The 26,018-nt window shown below is 42.4% G+C and overlaps 1 protein-coding gene across 6 annotated transcripts in view; it reads left to right on the top strand.

Annotated features, from left to right (window-relative positions):
* The window catches only part of vps13b (vacuolar protein sorting 13 homolog B), a 394,723-nt gene that overhangs the window by 104,696 nt on the left and 264,009 nt on the right, over positions 1-26,018 (top strand). For all 6 annotated transcript variants that reach the window (XM_074654548.1, XM_074654549.1, XM_074654550.1 and 3 more), the window contains one exon: positions 18-197. In XM_074654548.1, the coding sequence (XP_074510649.1) occupies positions 18-197 (180 nt within the window). The remainder of the gene's footprint in view (positions 1-17; positions 198-26,018) is intronic.

Here is a 26,018-nt window from a genome sequence, read left to right as displayed (position 1 = left end):
CTTACCTCGTCTCCTAGGTTCAGGAGAGGGGGTTAAGGAGAAGCTGGTTCCTCTGATTCAGGGCCCATCTGACACCAAAGAACTCCATACGAGCCGCTGGCTTAATGAGATTCGAAAGCCTGAATCTTTGCTGGCTCCAGACCTGCTGGCCTTTTCTGTTCAGGTCCCTCAGCAAGGAGAGGACTGCAGGAACTCAGGTAGGAGCTTCTGAAATGTTGCAACATGCTGCAAGTGCATGCATTACAATCTCTCCTCTCCTCTCTCTCTCTTTCCACTGCATCTATCATTGTACATTGCTCTGTGGTACAATTTCTCTCTCGGCCTGCGTATTTTTGAAATCACAAATCACCATCCTGCGTTGATATATCAGTTCTTTAGCTCATTTTCCGGTCGTGGTTGTGGTGTTTGGACTTGTGACAGGCACTGGTAGTCCATATTCCATCTCAATTATTGGTGATCTAATGCAAGACTCTCGGTTTGTTTAGGTCGTCATATTTTCCTTCCTCCCATAATGTCACGCAATGCCCCCTTTTCAGTTATTTGTTTAGTAAAGCCGATAAGTGTTTTCCACTCCAGTATCCTTGAGGCCGGGCTGGCAACCCGGCGTCTCTTTACAGGCTGCATGAGTTCTCTAAACAGCAGTTAGTCTCTGTCAGCGCTGGGCCGAGCTGGCTAACAACATCTTAACCGCTCGAGGATTGCTGTTGAAGGCTGCACTGATGTCAGGTTGCAGTTTTTGATTGCATCCTTCGACCACAGATGTGTGGGGGTGTATGTACAGTATGTGTGTTTTAGAGGGAGGGTGTGGTTATTCAGTAGCCCTTCCAAAAGACTCAAAAATGCAATTCAGATTCCAAAGTGCTGTAGTGCTTGATTTAGTTGACCTTTTTGTTGGCTATTTAATGACTACAACTCGGTGCATCTCATGTATCTACTGGTCTCCAGTGTTCTTTCAAGCAAAAATTGCTCCTGTAATGCTTTCTCCTGTGAATGAGGCCATTAATATCGGTATGTCATCACTAACCTTTCCTCCCCACCTGCGACTGCAACTACTTCTCCTATCGGGCAGCCCTACTGGGCTACCAGGGAAGATTGATGCCTTTGGAAGTACATGTACTTGACAGTCTCTCCTATGTCATGGCCTTCAATTGCTCCCAAGTCTCTAAAAGCCCACAAAAGGTGAGTCTCTCAAAGTACTCTCTGGGCTGTTATCCCACAACCCCCCTCCTCCCGCCCAACAAGAGAAGCCAGGGGTGACAATGTAAAAGAATACACCTCCAGTATTTGTTTTCAGAGTTGTCTTCAGAGTCCCAACTCTACATCACTTTTAATACAGGCCTGCAGAGATTCATCGTGTGGCCTTGACTTACGTACAGTAAACCCCCCAAACCTGAATCACATCAGGCCCCAGGGCCTTAAACATGTCAGCGCTGAGATGGAGATAGAGTCAGCCTCAGGTGGTTTCGGACTGCGAGGAGAAGACACAGCTGTAGCTTGGAGTGAAGTGAAGTAAGACGATAAGTACGGTTTAGAGACAACGGATTTGGGAGGTCATCCCTAACCAGGAATTCCATTCCATTGCTGTTTGAATGTCACCCAGTCAATCACCGTCCCATTGCCAGTGAACGCAGCGCCAAGACAATGCTATAAATTGTAAATGTTAGGCAGGGAAAAGCTTGCATTTCATAGGCAACTCACGGTTTGATAAATGCGAGGACAGTCGTTGAATAAATTTCCCGCAAGTCGCAATGACATAAGCGTAGATTCTTAAAAGCAACGTTGTATTTCTGACAAGGGGTTGTTCCACCCTTTACAGCCTCGCAGACATAGATAGATACTTTTAGGAACTCGGGTAAATTCTATTTAGTGCACAGCCTCAGACTATTACTTTGATTTAGAGAGCATATTATTTCAGCAAAGCAATGGCTCATAAAGACAGTACATATTTTTGAATATTAAAACCTGATCTGAACACAAACCAGAAGACCAAAAAGGAAGCGAAAAGAGGGGGAGAGAGAAAGAAGATGAAGGTGAAAGGGAGGCGGGGGTCTGACTCCCAGAAGCACTGGATATATCTCCAGCAGATGTGGAGCAGCGGAGGCCTGCACTCCTTCTCATCACTGCCTCAATACTCTCCTCTTTTTTTCCCCCTCTTCTGTGTTTAATCTTTGCTTGCTTTCTTTTCCACTCTGTCTGCATCTCTCTTTTGTCTTTTAACCTTTTTGGTTGCTTTTAAACTCAAGTCTAAGATACTCATGCTTTCTGTCTCTCCCTCTTTCTATTCTTCATGCATACATCTCTGTTCCTTTGTTTCTTAGAAGTCTGACGAGACATTCATTTCATATGGTCTGGTGGTTGGTACAAAGGAACAAACATTAATGAATGAAAGCAATATGAACATTCACTTTTTTTGTATTTTCACTTTAACTTTTTTAACTAGGGCTGTCAAAGCAAAGTCAACGCAAATTTGTTTTAATACCATTCATTTCTTTAACGTATTAAAGCAACTTGCGTTTTTTAATGGTTATATCTGGCTCAGTTTTAAAGCTAGAGTGATGTTTCATCATATGAAACTAAAAAACCTAAAGAATCCATTGGTCATACCATGTCATACTAACTTGTCACGAAGGAGGTTAAATAACGCCCCAAACTTGGGCAAAATGTTGGCGATGAAAAACTATCTTAATAAAATGCTTGTGAAAGAGTTGTTAGTTGCTACAATCATTCCTCCTCTCCATATTAAGCTTGACCGCGTTAGTCGGTGTTATCGGTCGGGCACACACCGATTACATTACTTGCCCACTGTTCCCACCGTCTTTTTGCTTTTAAGACTAATTTCTTTAACACATTAACGCAATTTGCACTTTTTAGGTTGTAGCGGGCTCAGTTTTAAAAGATTGAAGATACTGGTATCATATGAAACTAGAAAAACCTAAGGAATTCATTGGTACCAACCATGTCATACTAGCTTGTCCCGAAGAAGGATAAATAACGCTCCAAACTTACACTAAATTTTGGCAAGGAAAAACTGCCGTGGCCATTTTCCAAGGGGTCCCTTGACCTCTGACCTCAAGATATGTGAATGAAAATAGGTTCAATGGGTACCCACGAGTCTCTCCTTTACAGACATGCCCACTTTATGATAATCACATGAAGTTTGGGGCAAGTCAGAGTCAAGTCAGCACACTGACACACTGACAGCTGTTGTTGCCTGTTGGGCTGCAGTTTGTCATGTTTTGATTTGAGCATATTCTTTATGCTAAATGCAGTACCTGTGAGGGTTTCTGGACAATATTTATCATTGTTTTGTGTTGTTAATTTATTTCCAATAATAAATATATACATACATTTGCATAAAGCAGCATATTTGCCCACTCCCATGTTGATAAGAGTATTAAATACTTGACAAATCTCCCTTTAAGGTACATTTTGAACAGATAAAAAAATTTGTGATTTATTTTTGAGTAATCGTATAAATATTTTGATCGATTGCCAGCCCTACTTTTGATGCAAAGCACTGCAGAACAGCTGACAAACACACACGCAGTATTTCTGCCAGAAATCTTTCTTTTATCTGCAATATACCTGTCAATACAGTCAAAGTCGGAGACAGCAGCATGCCTGCCTTGACAGTAACAATATCACCAGACTGGAACATTTCTCTCTCTCTGTGCATGTGTGTGTGTTGTGTCAAACATGCTGTTGAAGGAAGAGCTTGCGAAGTTAGTGTGTGTGTGTGTGTGCGTGCACAGGCATTTTGGGGTGTCTACTTCTAGGTCTGTGTTTTGTACGGTGGTCAGGCTTACATCAAAGCTTTTCGGTCAGTCCACATGTCCCGTGTCCCCGCCGTCATCTAGCGGGTGACTGGGAGCCTGTTAGAGCAGCGTTAATGGAATGATGGATGCGACGCCTCATTCAGCCAGAGATGAAAGGTGGAGTAGCACCACTCGAAACGGGCTGCACCCTTTGCTCCCGCAGGACCGACTCCGGGGTTTTGTGATCATGACATTTCTGAATTGTCGGAGCACTTGGCCCTCGGCATCAAACACATTTTATTCGTCCCACGTGGCTCTGTTGATTCCATTTAGCAAATTCTTAAAGCGTGATCATTATACATGGAGCGTAGGACCGAGGTAGGGGAGTAAGAGAAAAGCTAACTCCTTACACCATCGACATGCCGAAAACATTAAGATATAATGAGCCGCAATCAACTTTTATATTCCATTTTTCATTTGATTAGTCGCTTCTGGTTTTTGTAGGGATGCAACGCGAGGCGCAGCAGTGCTGCGGGATCTGTCCGCCCAACTCCCAAAGCATAACATTTGTTTAAGGAAGGAGGGGGGCTTGTTGGTAACAGACATCAAGCCACCAACGTGTAGTCACTGAAATGTTTGGATTTATATACTCACATGCCATGGTGCTTTCACACACATATGCCTTATTTTCATGTTTCGGTGTGTGTGATTGACTGCGGTTGATTATAAGTCGAGGGAAGCCTTGCCTTCAGTGTTTCCCCACTGGTCATGTATGTGTGATCTCTGTGTTGTCTCATTTCTTAGAGGATGTGACAGGCTCTGGAAATTGCCAGCACTTTCCTTATGGATCCTTTAATTCATCCCAGAAGCCATTTCCTCCCATGTCTTACATTTTCCCTTTTTTAGAGCTCAGAAAGGCCCAAATCTCTGAGGTCACTTCTGATACAACACATTTGGTCTAACAGACAGCTAAATTCTTTACTAACGGCCAATCACACAAGTCTCTAGGGCACTCTTGTCTCGACCTCTTTCTACGACAGTTATATTTTTAGAACAAACCTCAGAGCACGATGGGGAATGTTAATTGTCACTGCACCAAAGTAGCGATAGTTTAAATAAATGAATGCGTGGTCCGGCATTTTAATGGCAGCTTTGACACATGTTTTAATCTTCTCTCTATCTCTCTCGCTCTTTCATGCACAGTTAATTCAACCGAGTTGCTTTCAAATATGGCCAGTCACATCTGTTTTCTGTCTAATTGTTTACCAGCGAAAAATGAAATTCCAACTTACTTAGAAAATGAAGAGATTGGGTTGAGTGGCTAGGGGTGGTGGTTGGAGGGAGTCCCCATACACTTGTAGAACTCCTGCAGATCCAGGCGAATGTGTTTTCATTTAACAGAGTTGAGGTTGGAACATTCTAATAAATTAAACACAATTAAAGGCGTGGGTTTTAACGCAGAAGAACTAAGCAGCTCTGCTTTGAAATATCCTCTTTTATAGATCCAAAGGCGTATCGTAATTTCATATCTTGCCGTTTAACCCCTTCACATTACAACGCGACGGTCCCAGATGATTTCTCCTAATTGAGCAGCCGTTTTAGATATACCCAAAAACGATACGATTTTTTGGCCGTGGCAGAGTAACCCCACAACCAATTGTTCTCCCCTTTTTCTTTTTCATTTTCTCCCCTTTTACAAGAACCAAACATGAATCATGCATGTGCTCCGTTATGACCCAGAGAATAATGAGAAATCAATGCCTTTATTAAAACTGTATCAGGCAGAATTTTTTTTGGCATCATTGGCCAAAAATTCCTTAACAATCTTTCAGCATATTGTAATTCAAGTGTTCTGAGTGATAACTAGACTTCTGCACCTCCTCATGGCTCTGTTTTCAGGCTTTAAAAAAATCTAACACGTGACGGGAGACTTTGGCCAATCTCAGGTCATTTCAGAGAGAGAGAGCGTTCCTATTGGCTGTGCTCCGGCTGGTGGGCGGTGCTTGGTATTTCTTCAACTGTTCTCAACGTGGCTGCCGGGTCACAAACTTTCTCACTTTACAGCTAAACAGTACACTACAAGATGTTTCTGAAAACATTTGAGGAGAGAAATAGGCATTACAGTAACAGAATATTGATTCATATTGATCAGCGCTGCCTAGTTTGACCATTTGGTCAGAGTTCGCTAGTGATTGACTCGTGGCTCTCATAGACAGCATCTGGACGGCTGACTCTAAATCAGCTCTGATTGGTTGTTTTCCTCCGGTCTGGGAAATCTTGCAGATGCCATTAGGAGCACCGGAGGACACAGAGGCACATGATTTTTTTCAGATTACCTGTCTCATGCACTACTGTCAGGCTATAGTGACTGTTTTATAAAAAATAACTTTTTAAAATCATATTTGCTCCATTTCTACCCACTGCAGCTTTAAATAACATGAAAAAAACAAAGTGAGGGATGGAGCAGAAACCTAGAAGAAAGCGAGGCAGCTGTAGGAGGAGTCCAACTTGTGGAGCTCAGGGGGAGAGCTCAGAGAGAGAGAGAGAGAGAGAGAGTTGCTTTTAAGTCACAGCAGGCAGCAATCCTGGTTGGCAGGCTGGATCAGAAGGGGCACAGGTTAGTCTTCCACATGGGCCCAGCTGAGAGCCAGGGACATGTCATCCTTCACTAACACACACTGGGACTGATGCCTGTATTCCTCAACTGGTATTAGATCTATAAATTATTTGTGAATTTAATCAGAGTAGATGCGGTGCCTTAAGGATCACAAGGACCAGAAATCCTTGGCCATGTCATTCAGAATGACCTCCAGTGCTACGCCGAGTGTAAATTATCACTACTACTCAAAAGACAGCTTGATCATTTTGATCCCCGGACAGTGGCTGGCTGACTATCCTCCTTGGCTTGGTCCTGGGGCCTGTCACTGCTGATGGATGGGAAAGACTAAGGGGGCCTTGGACGGGGCCAGTGTGAGGGAGTCGAGGGCTAGAGGGCGTGTGAGGAGCTGGGGTTTATGCTCAACCTCAGGGTGTGCGGCAGCCTGCAGGTGCCCCCCCCCCCCCCCCCCCCCCCTCCACCTCACCCCACCCACCACCACCACCCTGACTTGCACCAGAAGGAGGAGGGACCAACGGGTCGGGTGGGCTTTATGATCACAGAGAAGACAAAAAGTGAGCGAGAGTGAGGGATAGCATGTGTTTTCCCCAGGCACGCCAGCAGCTGCGAGACAATGATTTATGCCTTTCTCAGAACTCTGGGATCTCAAAATGTTACATTTAATCAAGCACACTGAGAGCAGAGCAAATGTTAAAGATGTTCCCTATAAAGCCCTCCAGTTTTGATCTCTTTACCATACCATGGGAGCTGTGGGAATAGGGGAACAAAGTGATCTTTAATCTTAATTTAAACATATTGGAGGGAATTATGAAAGCTACATGGAATTAATCCTTGGAGAATTCCCTGGGTGCGGTAATACTAAACATATTTAGTCCCCTAATAGATATTAAAGCTGTTTTCTCCTCAATTACTGTTCATATTGGACAGATGGAAGGAAGAAAATGTTTCAGAGTTTGAGGTTTTATATGGAATTAAGTCCAGTCTTCAACGCTGAGCTACTTTGTTTACACTGTAGCGTGATTAATCTACGGTTTTTAAAGAAAACAAAATATGTTCCCATCGGTAGTTAGTGTCAATACTTCCACAAATGTTTTTTAGTTAGTAGAAACATTTGCTTCCCCATCTATCCATCAATCCATCTAGATATTTAATCGTCTTTACTTGTTGATATGGTGACACATCCACACAGTTCTCTGTGTGTGTGTAATTGTCCTGAGAGACCTGTCCACAGCAGTCAGAGACACGTGGGATCTTACAGTGCTCCGGGCCCGTAGACCCAAAGACTAATGAGAGCAGGTGGGAATGAAGCGCCACCTGACTTTGATCTGACCATTTCACACAAACACGCACTTGTGCACCACACTCACTGAGTGGTGCGTGCACATGTGCGCAGGCATGCATACACTTAGAAACACTTGCCGCACATGGTCTCTGTGCCTCCTCTCAGAAAACCGTGGCCTTTGAATGGGTTGCACTGACACCGTAGATGGGGTGTGAATTTTGGGATCTCCCCTGGTAGCCTCCTCCATTACAATCTTTCAAAGGCCTGCCGTACTTTCATACGTCCATCTATCATGCTCTTTTTCCCCTCCTTTGCATGTGTTCGCTCACTCCATTGAGTGTTAAATCAACAGTCTGGCTTTGTCTCAGGCAGCAGCTTGATGGCTTTAAGCTGCTGGGCTGAACTTTCTCTGGCTGATAGACCTACAGTGGACAAAATGGTACTAAAAATACATTTATTTTACATCCTGGTGAGAAAACACTAGAGGCAATTTCTTTAGCTGGTCTTGTGAAGTAATGTGATCAGCTTTGTAGCTGTTGGGAACTGACCAAGGCTTCATTTGAAATTATTGTGAACAATTGAGAGACAAATACTACTGAAATGTGTGACTGTATCTCTCTCTCTCTCTCTCTCTCTCTCTCTCTCTCTCTCTCTCTCTCTCTCTCTCTCTCTCTCTCTCTCTCTCTCTCTCTCTCTCTCTCTCTCTCTCTCTCTCTCTCTCTCTGTATATATATAGATATATTATTTATATCTATATCTATATATTAGGCTGTCAAAGTTTACGCGATAATAACGCGTTAACGCAAATTCGTTTTAACGCCACTAATTTCTTTAACGCATGAATGCAACTTGCGATTTTTAGGTTGTAGCAGGCTCAGTTTTAAAGCTAGAGTGAAGATACTGGTATCATATGAAACTAGAAAACCTAAGGTATCCATAAGTACCAACCATGTTTCTGGACAATATTTGTCATTGTTTTGTGTTGTTAATTGTTTTACAGTAATAAATATATACATACATTTGCATAAAGCAGCATATTTGCCCTCTCCCATGTTGATAAGAGTATTAAATACTTGACAAAATCTCCCTTTAATGTACATTTTGAATAGATAAAAAATGTGCGATTAATTGTGATTAACTATGGACCATCATGTGATTAATCGCAATTAAATATTTTAATCCATTGACAGCACTTGACTGGATAATGAAAATTGCGTTATACATCTGTGACATCTACATGTGTGAATAGTTTACAGGGTACTGCAGCGTACAGTTTAAAATGGCCACGCTCAATTTTAGATTTAATTTGGGTGCATGAAACTGGACCATAAAGAGGTTGTTCCATTTGTTTATTTGTTTAAGCACCTCGTAACTTCCTCAACAAATCTGTTTAATCTTCAAGGCAGCCGCTCTCATCATGTCTCGTCAGTCAGTGTGTGTGAAGCAGAGCAGGTAATGTGGAGATTAGACCCGAGGGAACCCACTCAGAGCTGGCCATTGAGGTCAATCACGGCCCATTACTGGAGCTGTTCATCTGTGAAGTGTCGGGCTACTTAGGCCACTCTCACAGTGCTTAAAGCCTGGCTGGAGTGTGAGGCTGAGGGGCAGGGGGCAGAGATTGGGTACAGGGGGGATAAGGGCTGAGGCTGGAGTTGGGGTTGGGTTCGGAGTGTGACTGGGGCTAAAGCTGCTGCTCAGGCTAGCCTCCACCCTTACATGATATCACAGCTTCCATGCGGCCATTTGGCGTTGGCCCTTTTTACATCTCTCCTGACAATGATTCAGTTTATCTCAGTTAAAATGGACAGAGGTTTGGGGTTTGGGCTTAGACTGGAGAATAGATGAAAGCAAATGACCCCTTTAATGATCCCTATGGGGACGTCGGTCATAGCAACAGCAAGGTAACAGAATACACCAAACAGAAAATGGAATATAAATGACCAAGTGGGAAAGTCAGGGAGTGTCAAACATGCAGCCACGACTATACAAGCTATGCCAGAACAAATAATTTAAACATTAATCTATATCATAATTTATAGCATATTATCAGGTGATGGTAATAAAGCAGGGAGGTTTAGTGGTTCTCCTTCTAGGACCGGGCTGAAGCTGCAGAAACAAGGACTAACTGCAGCTTAGGGGAACACAGTGGTCAAACTACAGGCTTTTCTGGTGTTAGCTGTCAGTGTAAGGCGTCACGGTGGTGTGTAAGTGAGTCAGATAGAGATGAAGATTTAGCCTTTGAGTGTGAAGAGAGGCCATTCTGGGTCACTGCTGTTTCACTTCTAAAAGCTGTCGTCTTGGCAGTGTCAAAGGGAAGAAGCTTGTTTCACCGTGTGAAAGTGGAGACGATATTAGCTCATCAGTCTCATTAAGAAGATCTCTGTAAAGACCTAATGGCTGCCTTTAATATGGCCTCTTTTATCACATTTGGTGTGCACTAATGCAATGCATTTGAAGATGCCATACATGTGTCGAAAGTTTGCCATCCAGTTTTCCTTCAGGTTGTTAAAGGTTTGCCATCCACATTGAAATACCAGAACAACAGAGAAATCTCTCCATAAGGCAGCTGAGACGGACACTTGTGAAAGCAGCTGTATGCCAGCTCACGAGTCATGTCGAATTTTTAAAAGCTTAGCTCTCCTATATCCCAATTTTGGGGTGATTCACCTATCCCCCGATTCAATACTATCACGATACTTGGGTGCCTATTCGATATGTATTGCGATTTTTAAGTATTGCGATTCGATATTGCGATTTATTGCAATTTTTGTTAACTTTTTAAATACTAGACCATGGGAAAAAGTTGAATCATACACTTCTAGGGACTTGTTAACACCTTATTTTGAAAACCGGACGTAGTCACACGTGTATACTTCCGCTAACCGTCTAACGCTAAGTCCGTCGCTTCTCTTTATACATCCATGGTCAGCTCCATCGGGACCGTTTGAATGCATTTAACATAAATGTCAGTATATGGGTGCTCTACAGTTGTAGCGTCGGCCCATTTGACCACGTAGATGAGAATGACGGCCGGCTTGACCGCACGTTACGATAATAAATCGACCTATTGAATAAAGCTGGCAAATCTTTTTATGTCTTTTTGCAACAGATTAGCTGCACTTTGATGTTTAGCAACAGGTGAGCAGCCTCTGATTTAATGTTGAGTTTTTGAGCTCCACTCAAAATGAGACAACACCAACACAATCATTTCATTCCTATAGCCTTCCCTGCATTTCTCGTTTTCCTCGTTGTGGGGATGGGGGAGATGATTGCCCTTGGTTACTCAGCAGCTGGAAAATAGTAATCTAGCTTGTCAGCTACTGGGCGTAATGTAATTCCCAGGGCACCCTGATTCATTTCCCACTAAGGTGCAATTCATTTTTAATGTTTGTCAGTGAGACATTCAGTGAAGAGTTCCACCCCCACCCCCCCTACCCCAAGTTCTATATACTCCCATCATTTCAAATTCCCATGTGACTGCAGAGTTATTACAATGAGTAATTACAAGTTAAGCTCTTTAGAGAGAGAGAGGGAGAGAGAGTACTTTGCCAGCTGTATCCTTTAAGATTCTTCATTCATCATTAGTAAGTATAGAAGAAGAGAGGGAAGGGTAATTAGTGTAGTTTTCACTGGTTTTAAAGCAGAAACACATACATGGCGTGTATGCGCTGTGAATGGGAGAGGGCATGCTGACTGTTTGCTAGCGTGGACAGTGGTAATGCCGGGTTCACTGTGTAGCACACAAGCTGTTTACACTTTATCCCGTTCTGGGCTGAGTAGCAGGGGTTGGAGGAGGTCAATTTAGTTAACCTTATCTAATTGAATGTTGTCACTGGATCAAAGGTCGCCACATTCCACACCGTCGGATCAAACATCGCACAGCACAATCAAAACAATTGGCTTCCCCCGGATCACCTAATCAGGGGCTTGGGTTTTTATTCTCACAAATTAGAGGGGATAATGTCCCGACTGACTGCGGAGGGGCCAGAACACTGTCTTTAGTTAGCACATTGGATTTAGTTGTACTGGTACATACTCTGTGTTGTGACAGACTATCAGAATATGCACTTTTGGTCATTCTTTCTTATATGTTACTTAACAATTATTTAACGCTGCAGTGAGTAGAAATGGAACAAATATGATTAAAAAAAAAGTTATCTTTTACAAAACGTCACTTTATCCTGACAGTAACACATGAGACAGGTAATCTGAAAAAAATCTTGTGCCTCTGTGTCCTCCGGTGCTCCTAATGGCATCTGCTAGATTTCACAGACCGGAGGAAAACAACCAATCAGAGCCGAGCTGGAGCCTGCCGTCTCTGAGCAGCTGTCAATCACTCACAAACTCCGATCAAACGGTCAAACTAGGCAGCGCTGATCAAATATGAATCAATATTCTGTTACTGTAATGCCTATTTCTCTCCTCAAATGTTCTCAGAAACATCTTGTAGTGTACGGTTTAGCTCTAAATGAGAAAGTTTGTGACCCGGCAGCCATGTTGAGATCTGTTGAGGAAATACCAGGCACCGCCCACCAGCCGGAGCACAGCCAATAGGGACGCACAGAAGTCTAGTTTTCTCTCAGAACACTTGAATTACTATATACTGAAAGGTTATTATGGAATCTTTGCCCAATGATGCCGACAACTTGTTGCCTACTGCAGGTTTAAGTTAGTAAAGTAACTGTGTAGGTTTTGATTGGCTTGAAACACTATTTGATATGAAAAGATCAGAAACCTCTTTTACTCTTTATGTCACTGATCTGTTCTGTTTTGATGATAAATTGTACAGATGTGCTGATGCGACAGGCTGTGGTTTAGCAGTTGCCCTGTGATAGAGATTTTCCCTTTCTAATGCCTTCCCATCTCTGCTGACAGAGACAAACATTAATTTGTGGTGGCTCCCTGTTCATCACCACTTAGTTTATCAGTGTCACTGTCTGTCTGTGAGCCATGCTTCTGTCTCTCATCTCACGTTATTGCCGTTCCAGCTATGAGCGAGATCAACCGCCACCTCTTCACATTATGAGAGGTTGGTTACTGATTCATACTCTGCCAGTCCCAAAGTCACACACAGGCTAACCAGAGTTCAGACACATGCCGAATCGGCAGTATTGAAGCTAGCTGGCTGCAGTTCTGTGCCGGTAGCCAAACCAATATGTGTCTCGCCGCTTGAGTGCCCGTCAGAAAACACGCGGTGGGCGTGGGAAGGGGATGAGAGCCCATTAGCTTCTTCACAGCTCAGCTGCCGCGGCGCGCCTCCTCCCTCGTACCGTGCCCTTCCCTCATCTCTTCACCCTGTTCCCCCCCATACACTCCTCCGCTTCCACTCCCCTCCTGCTCTGCGCTCTGCACACATTTTCCCAGGCTGCACGGTTGCCCAAATCAGTGCACACAGTGGGCAAAGGTTTACCACACAGCACTGCAGCAGCACTAGCTCTTCAAACGAAAAAAAAAAAGGGGAAATATTAAAGTTAGTGGGCTAAGCACGGTCCCACATAAAGCAGCAGTGGTGAGGATGAAAAGATGAAGAGGGGGTTGAGGGGAAAGAGGAGTTGAAATGCGATGTAGGGGTGAGAAGGGGTAGGATTCGGGGAAATTTCTTTTGATGCTGATGCAGGCATTATGACTGGAGCACTGTGTTAAGATGTAATTAATTAAGCTAATGGCGGTTATGGGCTTGTGGTGTAGGTTTGGACAGGATGGTGGCGGTGGCGGTGAGAGAGATTTCTCACAGCATAAAAAAGGCGAAGTAATTAAGAAAATCAGCCAGTAGGAACCAGACCAGGTGGGGGGCTGGGGGGGTTCAGTGAGGCTCAGTCAAGTATGGAATGTGACACAAGCCACACTAAATGTTGAAGTCTCTCCCATATAACTGGCTTACTCTTACACACTCTCATTCACACACACACACAAGACTTCTCAATAGTACCAATTACAAGGTCTTTGGCTCTTTGTCAGGGTTGGCTCGTGTTCAGAAACACTGTCGGAGCCAGCAAAGAGTACAGTTTAGCATCATCTGTTTCTCAGAGGGAAATGAAAGGGGAAGACAAAGTAGATTATGCAAGGTTTTGTTTGCCGCATATACCCCAGCCCTCTGTTGTTCAAACATGTATTTCTTTCTCTCCATCGTCCAAAAACCGCTGTGATTTGTCCCAGTGACAGACTGACTGAAGAATGGCTTCTCAGAGTCTTCACTCTATCGTCACGTATTTATCCCCTAAATATGGAAGCAGTTCTCTCTTAGAGTTCTGCAATTCTTCTTGTTTTGTATGCAATGTTCTCGTTTGTCTTCAGAGTCCCCCCCCCAACCCTCAGACCACACAGGAACATCTTTGTGGCGTCATTTCCCATCAAAGAACCAAGAGTCGTGCTGAGATGGCTAAGTATGAGCAGGTTTAACTACAGTAGAATGATTGGCAGCGGAAATGAACCGGATTCAAAGCTGCAATCTGTAACACTGTACGTTCAAACTACAGCAACGTGTAAAGAATATATTTGTCCAGTGATGAAGTTAGACATCACAATGTGGAGAGCATCTTCAGCCCCTGTATTAATGCCGAAAGGGAAAAAATAAATAAATAAATAATAAAAAAGTAAATAAATAGAAAATAAAATAATAAGGGAGAAAAAAATTATAGGAAATAAAATAATGGATTTAGCTAAAAAAAGAAGAAAAAAAGAGGGTCGACTCGTAGAAAAGGATACACTTCTCTTTTGAAAAAACTAAACTCCCGCTCACTTCATGTCATTTGGCCATCAGCAGTTCAGCTGAACACGCTTTTACTTATAACAATATCACTGGCCAGCTGTCACCCTCCGCTGTAGGATTAGACTGTGTGATTGATGTTTATGGAGCACGCTGTGGATGAGGTGAGACTTTCATAAAATGCCTGTTAATGCTTTGTTATAGTCTGCTGAGGATAGGTTCATAATGCTTTCAGTATTCCAATCAAACGTGGTCTTGCCTTTCATTTAAATTCATTATACTCACACGCGCACATATACTCAGGCAGAGTCTGAGATTGATAAAGCTGCTTTTGAAAATAATGCCAATACACTTTCACAGCCAAGTGCGTCCCGAAACCCTTGTATATTATATATTTGTAGGATTTATAGGGAGACGTAAAGTAGGAGATCTTTGTGTATTTTAAAATGTCCAAGTTTGAAATGAATGACATCATTTAATATGTTTCCTAAATTATTTGCCTTGCTTTGCTTGAATTTCGTAATGAATGTCACATAGTAAACGCTCTATATTTGGCAAGCAAGATGTTATAATTCACTACTTTTTCTTTGCATTTAAAAAAACAAAACATTTGTTTTTAGTTTCTGCATTGCATCAACTGGTCCATTTCTTACACAACTGTCAGATTGTTCATTAGTAAGAAAAATATCTCAATTGGAGTTCAATTGCCCTAAACCTTTTGCTTGTTTAGTGAAGATAAATGCATATTAATCTGTCTACATACAGTATGGCTCTCACTGTGAAATGTTTTCCCCTCTATGTCTTTTATGTCGTTTTCCATTCAATGCAGCAGTTGGCTATAATAACATGGTGTGATGATGTGTCACAATAATCATTAAGATCGATTATATTAAAAACATTTAAATTGATTTGGAAGGTTAACATCTTACAACGCTGCTCAATAAATGCCTTGCTTATTTAACTTTGCTTTCACTGAAAGTCTCTAAAAAATCTCTCTACCCTTGGTGATCTGTTTGTTGCGATTCACACCTCACTGAATGTTTGCAGATATTATTTCATTTTTTAATTTAATTGTTTAATTCATGTAAATCATTTCACTGCAGACAAACTCAAATACAGTAAACGCAGAGGCACGCGTCATTGGGCCTTCTCAATGTGACCTTTTAATATAGTAGTTTGTTTTTAATGTATAATCTTTCTGATATTTATTCTTGGCTGGGTGAAAGATGCTGTAAAGTACGCTACAGCCATTACGTCCAAGTGCTGCACTGTACAGTACATGTATTTCCCCATGTAAGTTATAGCTTTACATATTGCATACTACATCTGTATATGCTTTTAGGCATACGGCTTAAGGAGATGCATCACAGAAAGGCTGGCAGAAACACAGATGCAGCCATGTGACTTCTGTTTTTGATCTTGGTCTTCCACTTTTGCATTTTTACCTGACATTGGTTCTTTTTTTTCTTTTTTGGGGGGAGAAAAGCCTGTAGCTGTAGTCCACAGTACTACAATAGAAGCAAACCTGAAGTTTGTAAAGTGACTTCTGCTGCATATTGAGAACAGGAAATGATAATAAAAAAGACACAATGCATTTATTAAGAGATTTCGGGTAGATATGCAAGTGTGTGTTGCTAGTTGTTCTCATATATCGGATATAGAGACATGTGTTGTTCAGATATTAACCCTGTAAACTATTTACACATATAGATGTAACAGATGTGATGCATTGTTCACCTACATATCCAGTCTAGGGCTGTCAATCTATTAAAATATTTAATCACAATTAATCGCAAATTAATCGCACAGTTGTATCTGTTCACAATGTACCTTAAAGGGAGATTTGTCAAATATTGAATACTCTTATCAAGATGGGAGTGGGCAAATATGCTGCTTTATGCAAATGTATGTCTATATTTATTATTGGAAATCAATTAACAACACAAAACAATGACAATATTGTCCAGAAACCCTCACAGGTACTGCATTTAACATACAACAATATGCTCAGATCATATCATGGCAAACTGCAGCCCAACAGACAACAACAGCTGTCAGTGTGTCAGTGTGCTGACTTGACTATGACTTGCCCCAAACTGCATGTGATTATCATAAAGTGGGCATGTCTGTAAAGGGGAGACTCGTGGGTACCCATAGAACCCATTTACATTCACATATCTGGAGGTCAGAGGTCAAGGGACCTCTTTAAAAAGGCCATGCCAGTTTTAAATCACCAAAATTTAGCGTACGTTTGGAGTGTTATTTAACCTCCTTTGCCACAAGCTAGTATGACATGGTTGGTACTAATGGATTCCACTTCTCACTGTAGCTTTTAAACTGAGCCCGCTACAACCTAAAAATGACAAGTTGCGTTAATGTGTTAAAGAAATTAGTGGCGTTAAAACTAATTTGCATGAACGCATTATTATTGCGTTAACTTTGACAGCCATGATCCAGTCACATCCAAAAACTAGTCTAACTGTGCAACTGTGTAATTAACATAAACCATATACTTTGCTTGACATATACAGTAACATGCAGGTTACATAGATGAATGTTGAGGAATGATAACCCTGGACAGAGAGGCAGTGATCGGTTCAAGAAAAACAAGGTCTAGAGTTATATAGATTTATTGAGTTTACCTCCACACTAGCTAGCCACGGTGTCAAAATGTGACTGAGGTGGTTCAGCTCAGCTCTGGTTAATAATGGCTGGAGGCAGTGGGTGCTCAGTAGCCTGGTTTATGTCAACCTGTCCACTCTGCTGTCCGCTGCTGACCTCACTGCTCCTCCTGTTCTTTTTCTCTCTGGTTTCCTGCACAGTGGCTACATTTATAATACCGTATAATTAAAAACTTTGTGGATTGTATGTGCTTTATTAAGGCAGAAAAGTTTTTTTTTGTCAACAATAGCAAAAAAAATCATGTTAGAAATATTAATGGCAAACATGTTTGAATAATGAAAAAGGCTTTTAAGATTCTAAAATTCAACCTTTCCAAAAATCACTCGGATAACACATAGAATTAACATTTTGTTTTTTCAAGCTGTGTGGAAGAAATTGTATTATATTGTCTGTATTATTAGTAAATAGAGAAATGTATTGTTTCTCTCTCTCTCTTTCGCACGCACACACACACAGCAACAGCATTGCAGACCTGTTAGTGGTGTTACTTGCCGGTGATTTAGTGTGTCTTGCTGCACTCAGAGTGGGGTTTACAGACCAGGTCCAGATCCCTGTGCTGGCCTGTCCCTCTCTGTAACCCCCTTCCTCCTCTCCATCACTCTCTCTGCTTGCGTCACCACACCTCTGTGACTTTCTCTTCTTCTTCTTTCCCGTTTATACCCTCCACCCCTATATGCTTTCTTCATCCTTAGACCTTAAAACTGATCCTAGCCCCAGTCTGTTACCCCCCCAATCTCTCACCCCACTTAACCTTCACTCACTCTCCTGCCAGGTTGGGCAGGAATGTTAATGGAAGCAGTCGATGTGAAGAGATTTGGAAGGATCCATCCAGGGCAGGCTGTAGTGACAGAGGCTCTGCCCCAGAGAGAGTTATGGTGTCTTGGGTGAGGAGAGCATCCTGCTCCCTTGGCCCCTTCAGCCTCTCCTGGTAACCTGAGCCTGAGTGTTTCAGAACCCCATGCAAGGCCTTGTGACTGGTCATCCTCAACTCAACTCAACTTTTATGGCCACTTGTCATTCTCTGACTCCGAGAACTCCCATTTTTGGTTCCCTGTGTCTTTTTTCCCCCCTCCCTTTCACATCATATAGCTTAGAGATTTTATGAAGCTTGCTAATTTGTAGCTTCTCCACCTCTGTTTACCTTTCTCTAACCTCGTTCCTTCACTCTAACCTGTATTTCAATTCAGTCACTCTGGCCTTATCAGCAGCATCGGCGTCCTGGGGTTACTGACGCCCTTTGCTTCTCTGGGATTTCTTTTATTTTCACAGGAAGAGAAATAACAGGGCCAGAACAGAGCTCTGCCCAGAACCAAAAGGTTGTCATTATGTCATGACTCATAAACACACTTTTTGACATCTAGATCTCTGTGAGATCAGAGGCCGAGAGGGAGCGAGGGACGGAGACCGACCTGGCAACACACTCATTACCGAAATTAATAAGGAAAACATTTTACTGCGAAATACGATCTGGTGTTTTGAAAGCTGTGGCTAATGTGTGTCTGTACCCACAGTGTGTATTAGCTTAATCAGCCTTCAGACTGTCTGGACTGGGATGGAGGTTTGACACCCAGCCTAGGGGCTACATCCTTGCTTCTGTGAGGAGTTTCACAGCCAAGGTGCAGACTTTGCTTCAGGGCCTCGGACCTCCGAGCCTCCTGTCAGCTCTGTGGTCGACAGCACCATTAGGGCCTTGCTTCTCTGGTATGCCCGGGAAAGGAAGTAGTTGTAGTAGTAGTAGGCTTCATACAGTATGAATGTGTATGCACTTGCATCGAGTGGTTTTATGGTGGCAGGTGTTTGGATATCATATTTGTCTGTGTGGATGTATTTTAAGCCGATGTGAAGTATGGGCAGAGCAGGAGCTGTTCTGGTATCAAGATGTTCCTGATACGGTTTCCAGCACTTTCTGTCCTGCTGGGGGAGAAAAAGGCGTAAAAAAGCCTCCAGAATCAGGAGGCACACTGGCCAGTAACCAGCAGGCAGCTAATTTATCTGATTGAAGGCGAGATGAAAGCAGTGGGGTGCACTTAAAGCTCCCCGCTGTAGCCTGACTGTGTTTGTGCTTAATGTGTATGCATGAAGAATGGGAAGTGTGTAGGTATTTTGTACCCGTGTGCATGTTAAACTGCTACAGATGGTAAGAGTTTCTGCTGTGCTCCCGTTGGTCAGTAGCAGCCAGAGGCTCCTGTCTGTGTGGGTTAGAGGCATTTAGGCCACGCAGCCTGCTATGTCTTGCTAGAGATTGAGTAAAGATCAAGCTTAGACACACAAATGTAGGAAAACACACAGGCTTTTATCTCACTAACATTCATTCGTGACTCACAAGACACACACCGCCGCAGGATGAAGCCTCAACTTCAGCCTCAACTTCAGTTCTCTGTCAACCCCTTGCAGCACGGAAGTAGTTAAGGGTCATTACGGCATCAAGCCTTTCCCAAAGGAGAGGAGGTTTTGAGGGGTGGTGTGTGTTTGTGTGGGAGTATGGGCCTTTTTTGCCATTAAGGACACAGAGGGTGATTGGGAAGCATTGCACAAATCCACTGGTATTTTGCAGGGGATTTCTAACCACTAACTAAGCATCGCAGTGCAGCACATGTTATCTGAATGTGGATGTGATATATATGACCAAGTAAAACTGATTCGATCCTTGACTTCTATGTTATCTTTTGTGCTTTATACTGTTAAATGTAGGGCTGTCAAAGTTAACACGTTGATGCAAATTTGTTTTAACCCCACTAATTTCTTTAATGCATTGATGCAACTTGTGATTTTTAGGTTGCAGAGGGCTCAGTTTTAAAGCTACAGTGCAGACTGGCAGCATATGAAACTAGAAAACCTAATCCATTGGTACCAACCATGTCATACTAGCTTGTCGCTAAGAAGGTTAAATATTGCTCCAAATATATGCAAAATTTTGGTGTCCCTTGACCTCTGACCTCAAGATATGTGAATGATATTATTTAATAAGAGTATTAAACACTTGACAAATCTCCCTTTAAGGTAAATTTTGAACAGATAAAAGATGTGCGATTAATTTGCGATGAATCGCGAGTAACTATGGACAATCATTTGAATAATCGGGATTAAATATTTTAATGGACTGACAGCTAGTATGTAGTTGACTGAAATGAAACATTTAATCTACAGTCCGTCAGGAAGACCTTCATTGAGACTTGATTACTCATGATGACAATATCATGAGATGCTGACACAACATCGTAACAATGAAGAGAGTCAGAATGATAATGGATGAGTGTGTTCGAGCAGAGAAGGAGGATTGGGGAGCCGGGGGGGGGGGTCTGTGACAGATAGCATGAGGGGAGGAAGCGAAGACTGCTGATTGACTGCTGAATGAGTCTGCTCTGTTTTAAAGTGTCACTGTGAGGCCTGGTTTTTGGACAGGCAGAAGATCTCTGTCCAGGTGCAGACACTAAATCCAGTCTGCTTCTCCACACAGGGAGATAGATGGCTTGTCTACATGTGTGGTGCTCCGCATGCAGTAGGCCAGAACACACAGGGGCCTGTTACCTCAAACAGACAATTGGATATGACTGTGTGCTTACTCAGTCAATAACATCTATGAGACATGGATAATAGATTTCAGGCGACGTAGACACAGATTCTACATCAGTATTTATGATCAAACAAATCATAATTTGTTAACTTTTGCATGGTGCAGTGCAGCTTTATCTATTTACTAATTGTTTTGTGCCAACAAATGTTTCTGTCAATAAAAGCATTTGAAGATTTTAAGGCAAACACCACCTCTAGTGGATTTGTAGGACTAACCGTGAGTCGACCCCTACCCTGGTCACTGTTATACTGGAGCAGGAGTTAGAAACATTACCCTATTTCATTATAAGTTATAGGCTTTTGCTCCTTTATCCCAGATATCAACACATTGATCTAATTCTCGTTTTCTCTCTGATTAATCGCCATGTTTTCTGACTGCACCGTTGTCCTTTTGCTGCACTTTGCATATTTTGCACATGCCGTCGCTTTACCACTTGTTACAAATCATTAAAATTCAAAAGGAAAGTCTTTAGTCTCAGCATTAGCACATGTAGACATGTTTTGTTGTGGTGAAAAAGCTTGGAGCAGAGCGGTCTGCACAAAACCATTGTGCTTTGGCGCATGTGTGCCTGTGTGTGTGTGTTTTCTGATTTAAGTGGGTTTCCGGGTTGCCTTTTTTGTTGCTGAGCTTGGCGGCTCTTGTTAGGTTCTCAAACATTACAGGATCATTGAATCACTCTCACCCTTTCACCTCCATCTGTGTCTGACAGACAGTAAGAGACAGCCTGTATGAGACGGGGCGTAAACAGGCGAGGCAGCATAGCGACGTGTGACAGTCCTGCGAGGGTGGAAGGTCCCTTTACTGAACTAATAAGCCCGGCTAATCTGTAAGCCCTGTGATGGCCAACACTCTCCCACCACCTCTGCCACCTCCAATGTGTTGGCGACGGCATTTCAGCGCCGCTGCTTCTGGATCCCTCTTAGCCTCTGGGCCAGTCAGTCAGTCGCCCTGTCAGTCCAATCTGCCCAGTCCATCAGTTCTGTTTAAGAGGCTCTTTAATGCAGTTGATTAACGTGTCAAAGGTCAAACCGTCGTGCTTTTCCACAACGCGTAGGAGGGGGGTGTAAGGTGGGATGGTGGAGGGGACGGGTAGAGCAACAGTGTGATAAGAAGGAGACGGGGGGGGGAGGCTCAGCAAAGGAACCTTATCTCCAAGTCACATGGTGGATTTATGGCTCAATTGAACTGTAGAGTTGCATGAAGTGCTGCATCAAGTCCTACCAGTACCTCTAATGGTGTAACCAATACAACTCAGGACCAACACAGTATATTCCAAGATAAGCCAGTTCCAGTCAAATATTTATTTCAATTTAAATATTTTAATCTATTTTAACATTTATACAATTATTTCACATTTTACAAAAACTGTATTTTTTGCTATTACTCTTTTCATTCTGAACTGTTAGTACTCTGTGAATTCATTTTGCTTCACCAATCATTAAAAAATGAGTTATTTCATTATCATTTCTGTCATCTTCAAAAAAGGGGCAAAATACATTTTCCAGTTATTTCAATAATACACTGTCCATTTTATATTGGATAAATCCAACAAGGACCAAATAAATAATATAGCTAGAAAACATAGCCACGGCTCTCAGTGACAAATCCCAAAACTAACTTGTTAAACTTTATTTTTGAAGATTTAAACAATATATATGAATACCAAAATGTAATGAAATGACACAACAGCTCTCAGGGATCAAATATAAAAAAATATTAATAACAGAATAACACGATGCATTATAATTTCAAAATGAGTAGTTGATAGGGTAAAAAAACAAAAAACAAAACAACCTTACAGTAGGAGTTATAATAAAAAGAAACATATATGAGAGTGAGTGTACATGCGCATAGGTAGCTATATTCCCATATAAGAAGGATGTTTGTGATGACAGCTAGGTGTAACACTGCCCAGAATTCTGACATCCAGTCCTTTAGCCTTGTAACCCTCTAACCTCTGATGGTCTGTCATTCTAGCCCCCTGCAGTGACAACCTTACACTGCTGTTCACACCTCTCTTATCAGCCGCCAGTCCTTCTCTGCTATCAGAAACCTTCACAGGAGCTTCCTCTGCTGCCACAGGCAAGCTGGAGAGGCCACGGAGCCTGGAGCCGGAGGTGCACCCTGTACGATAGAGAGGCAATCTGGCAAATGGGCTTTTCTGTAGATTTAAAATCATATTGTATTTTAGAATCAAGGGTTACCATGATCTGTTCTGCCTGCTTAAATCCAGTGTAATCTAGTGTAATCCAGGGATCTGATCTGAGCAAACCTTGTTGAAAGGAAGACGCCTTATCATGACATCCAACAGATCCACTCAGCTGGTTGCCCACACAGTAGGTGGTAGGGTGAACATGTGGGCGCAGAGCAGCCTGACAGAGAGCTACCGGGCTATCAGGGATGCAGAGGGGCGTTTCAGAGACATTGTCGAACCCCCCCCTGCCCTTATTTTAGGTGTGAACATGGGGTCACCCGTGCCAAGGGAGGGAAAGAACAGCATAGAGCAGCAGGGTGCTGGAGACGGTTGTCAGACAGATAGACAGACAACGGTTAGATGGTCTCACTCCACCGGCTGGTTGACACTCTTCTGACAGCTTCACACTGGCTCACCTCTAGTACTTAATATATATGTAAAGGTCTTCTCATGTATGTAAATAATAGGGGTGTAAGAAAATGACGAAAAAATTTAATATCGCAATATTATGTTTTGTGATACTGTATTGATTCTCAAAAACACTGAGCAAAGATGAACTCTTAATACTGTATTTCATTTGCAAAGAGATGTGACAGATCCCACTGTTCTGATTGCATAAAAAAGTAATTTGTTTTTTACTATTTTATGAATATGATGGGGTATTCTTTATACTTTGACAGTTTTCCAAGAATTTGATTGAAAAATCGCAATATATCGCCTTAGTTACAGTATCGCAATATATCGCAATATATTGAATCGTCACCCCTGTATCATGATATGTATCGTATCGTCAGATTCTTGCCAATACACAGCCCTAGTAAATAAATGACCAAATATTTAAAACCCCCTTCAGTATAATGCAGTCCAACACAACACCACCACAATGTTCAACCTCCGTATGTACACTGTAAAAAATGAAGTAGTAGTCTGAACAAAAAGTGAACATTTCTGATTTAAATACTGTGTGACAGTATTGCTTTGGGTCTGCTGGATAAATAACTGATCCTGACTCCTTGAAATAGGTACACACACAGAATAAATTGTGACATACCTGCAATATGCCTCATTATAAATCATTCTGCACGTGGAAGTCTGCACGTTACGTGAGACACAATGGACACAGAGCATGTGACTGATGTGAAACCACTGCAGCAAGGCTGCCACTGAGTTAAAATGCTACACTTTATGGACACTGAAAATTTGGTCTTGAAACGGAGGCTTAATAAACACCATTTGGAAGTTGAAAAGAGTGCGGCATCATGGCTGTTTGTGGTCTCCACTTTAGCGCATGTGAGTAATTACTGGCAGCTTTTGAAGTGAGCACACAAAAATGTTACAGAAAACCCAATTACTGTACAAGGATCGGGGGGGAAGACACACAGAGAGGGATTAAAGAGCTACAGGAGCGATTTCATTGGTATGACTTTGAACTACGTTATTTATCAATCTATTGTTAGTTTATTTTTTTCCCAAAGACTTTTTTACAGATAAATACAGAAATGTTGTGTGTTTGCATGATTGTCCTAAACTGGATTGTTTATTGTCAGGATGACACAGCATTGGGTGGGGTGAGTGTGTGCCGAGTTTGGTTGGAATTGGTTGCGGTTTGGTAGCAAGTACAGTAATACTAGGCTTTATATGAGTGTGTGTCTCTGCTTTGCCACATGTGTTGCACTGGTCACCGGGCTCTTCGTCTTTGTGGTTTGCCCTTGCAGGCTGCCATTAAGACAGACAGGCAGGCAGAGAGAAAAACAGCATGAGGCAGAGAGACGTGTAAAGCATCGGGGAGTTCAATACGGGGTATTAAGGCAGACAAACAGGCCAAGGCTGAGACATCTGGGCTGGCACAATATCACACACATAGACACTGGGAATTGGACAGTGTTTGTGGCAGGGATGGTATGAACCAGGGCAGAATGTTTGAAAGAAAAGCATACAGGCAGTAAACAGAGTGTAACAGGGATATCTTTGTTGTGGAATGTGTAATTAGATTTCAAGTTTCCCATTAACAATTTTTCCATTAGGGTCTCCCAGAAATATTCTGATTCAGTGCTGCTGTTTGTTGCCTTTTGTGTGGTAGTAGCCAGTAGGGCTGGGACGATACACCTATCTCCCGATATGATACTATCACGATACTTGGGTGCCGATTTGATATGTATCGCGATTTTTAAGTGTTGTGATTTTTGTTACATTTTTTAACACTAGGCTAAGGGAAAAAGTTGAATCATACACTTCTAGGGACTTTTACTTTGGAAAATATCTAAATTAATACAGTAAAAATGTTTGATTTTCAGCATGTATGTAGTCAGAGATGTCCTGAAATCAAATATATCAGTCATTGTCAGACATTATTTCTTACATTTTTTTCCAGCAACCCAAAAATCAAAGAATAAAGACATTACCCTCACAAATTCTCGATCGATTATCGATTTGTTTTCCCCCACTAGTAGCCAGACAGTGGTGCAAGCTATCACATAGATTAAGAGGTAAGAGGGCAACAAACCAAAGTGTGTGATCGGCCACAGACATGACCTTTGTGGTTGCCGAGCAGCGGGACCGTCCAGGAGGTCATACAAACTAGTGCAGACTCTCCCTCTGCAGTGCATTCATGACCCAGCCGGCAGCTCGCTGTAGCAGTAACATCTCTAGGCCTGTTTAAGGAATGGGTCACTACAGAGACACCAGGGCGCCTCCCTCTGGGACCTGTGGTTTTACTGGGACAGCTCTCTGGGAGGCCAATAGTTCTTGTTTGTGTGCATGCACATCTGTGTTTCTGTGGACGGCCATTCAAAGGACAGGCCGACGGACTTTTTTCAGTACACTATCTAAATGAAGATTTTATTGTTTGGTTTGGGTTGCTTGGATGTTGGAGCTATATTAAAAAAAGTGGAAAGGTCAGAGCGCTGTTATTTGAAAGGATATCTGAAATTTAGATTCTGCTTACCATTTAGATAAAATAAACTTTTTAGCTTAGGTGAGAGTTAGTTGGGTGGTCTTTAAATGGACTTTTTTAAGCAGCTTGCTTTTGTTTGACACTCTGTGGCCTTAATCTTTAGTGTTATTTCCTGCTCTTTCTACAGTTGTATATATGCCATAACCATCCTAAATTATTTTCAGACATCCCTCATTCTACTCTCCACTTTTTCCCCCCGTTTCTCTTTCTCTTCTTCCCTCTTTTGACACTTCTCTCCTTCAACCTCCACCCCCA

This window comes from Sebastes fasciatus, chromosome 12 (assembly GCF_043250625.1).
Source record: "Sebastes fasciatus isolate fSebFas1 chromosome 12, fSebFas1.pri, whole genome shotgun sequence".
Lineage (NCBI taxonomy): Eukaryota > Metazoa > Chordata > Actinopteri > Perciformes > Sebastidae > Sebastes > Sebastes fasciatus.
Note: the sequence above shows the minus strand (reverse complement) of the source record. Positions and strands in the feature narration are given on the sequence as shown.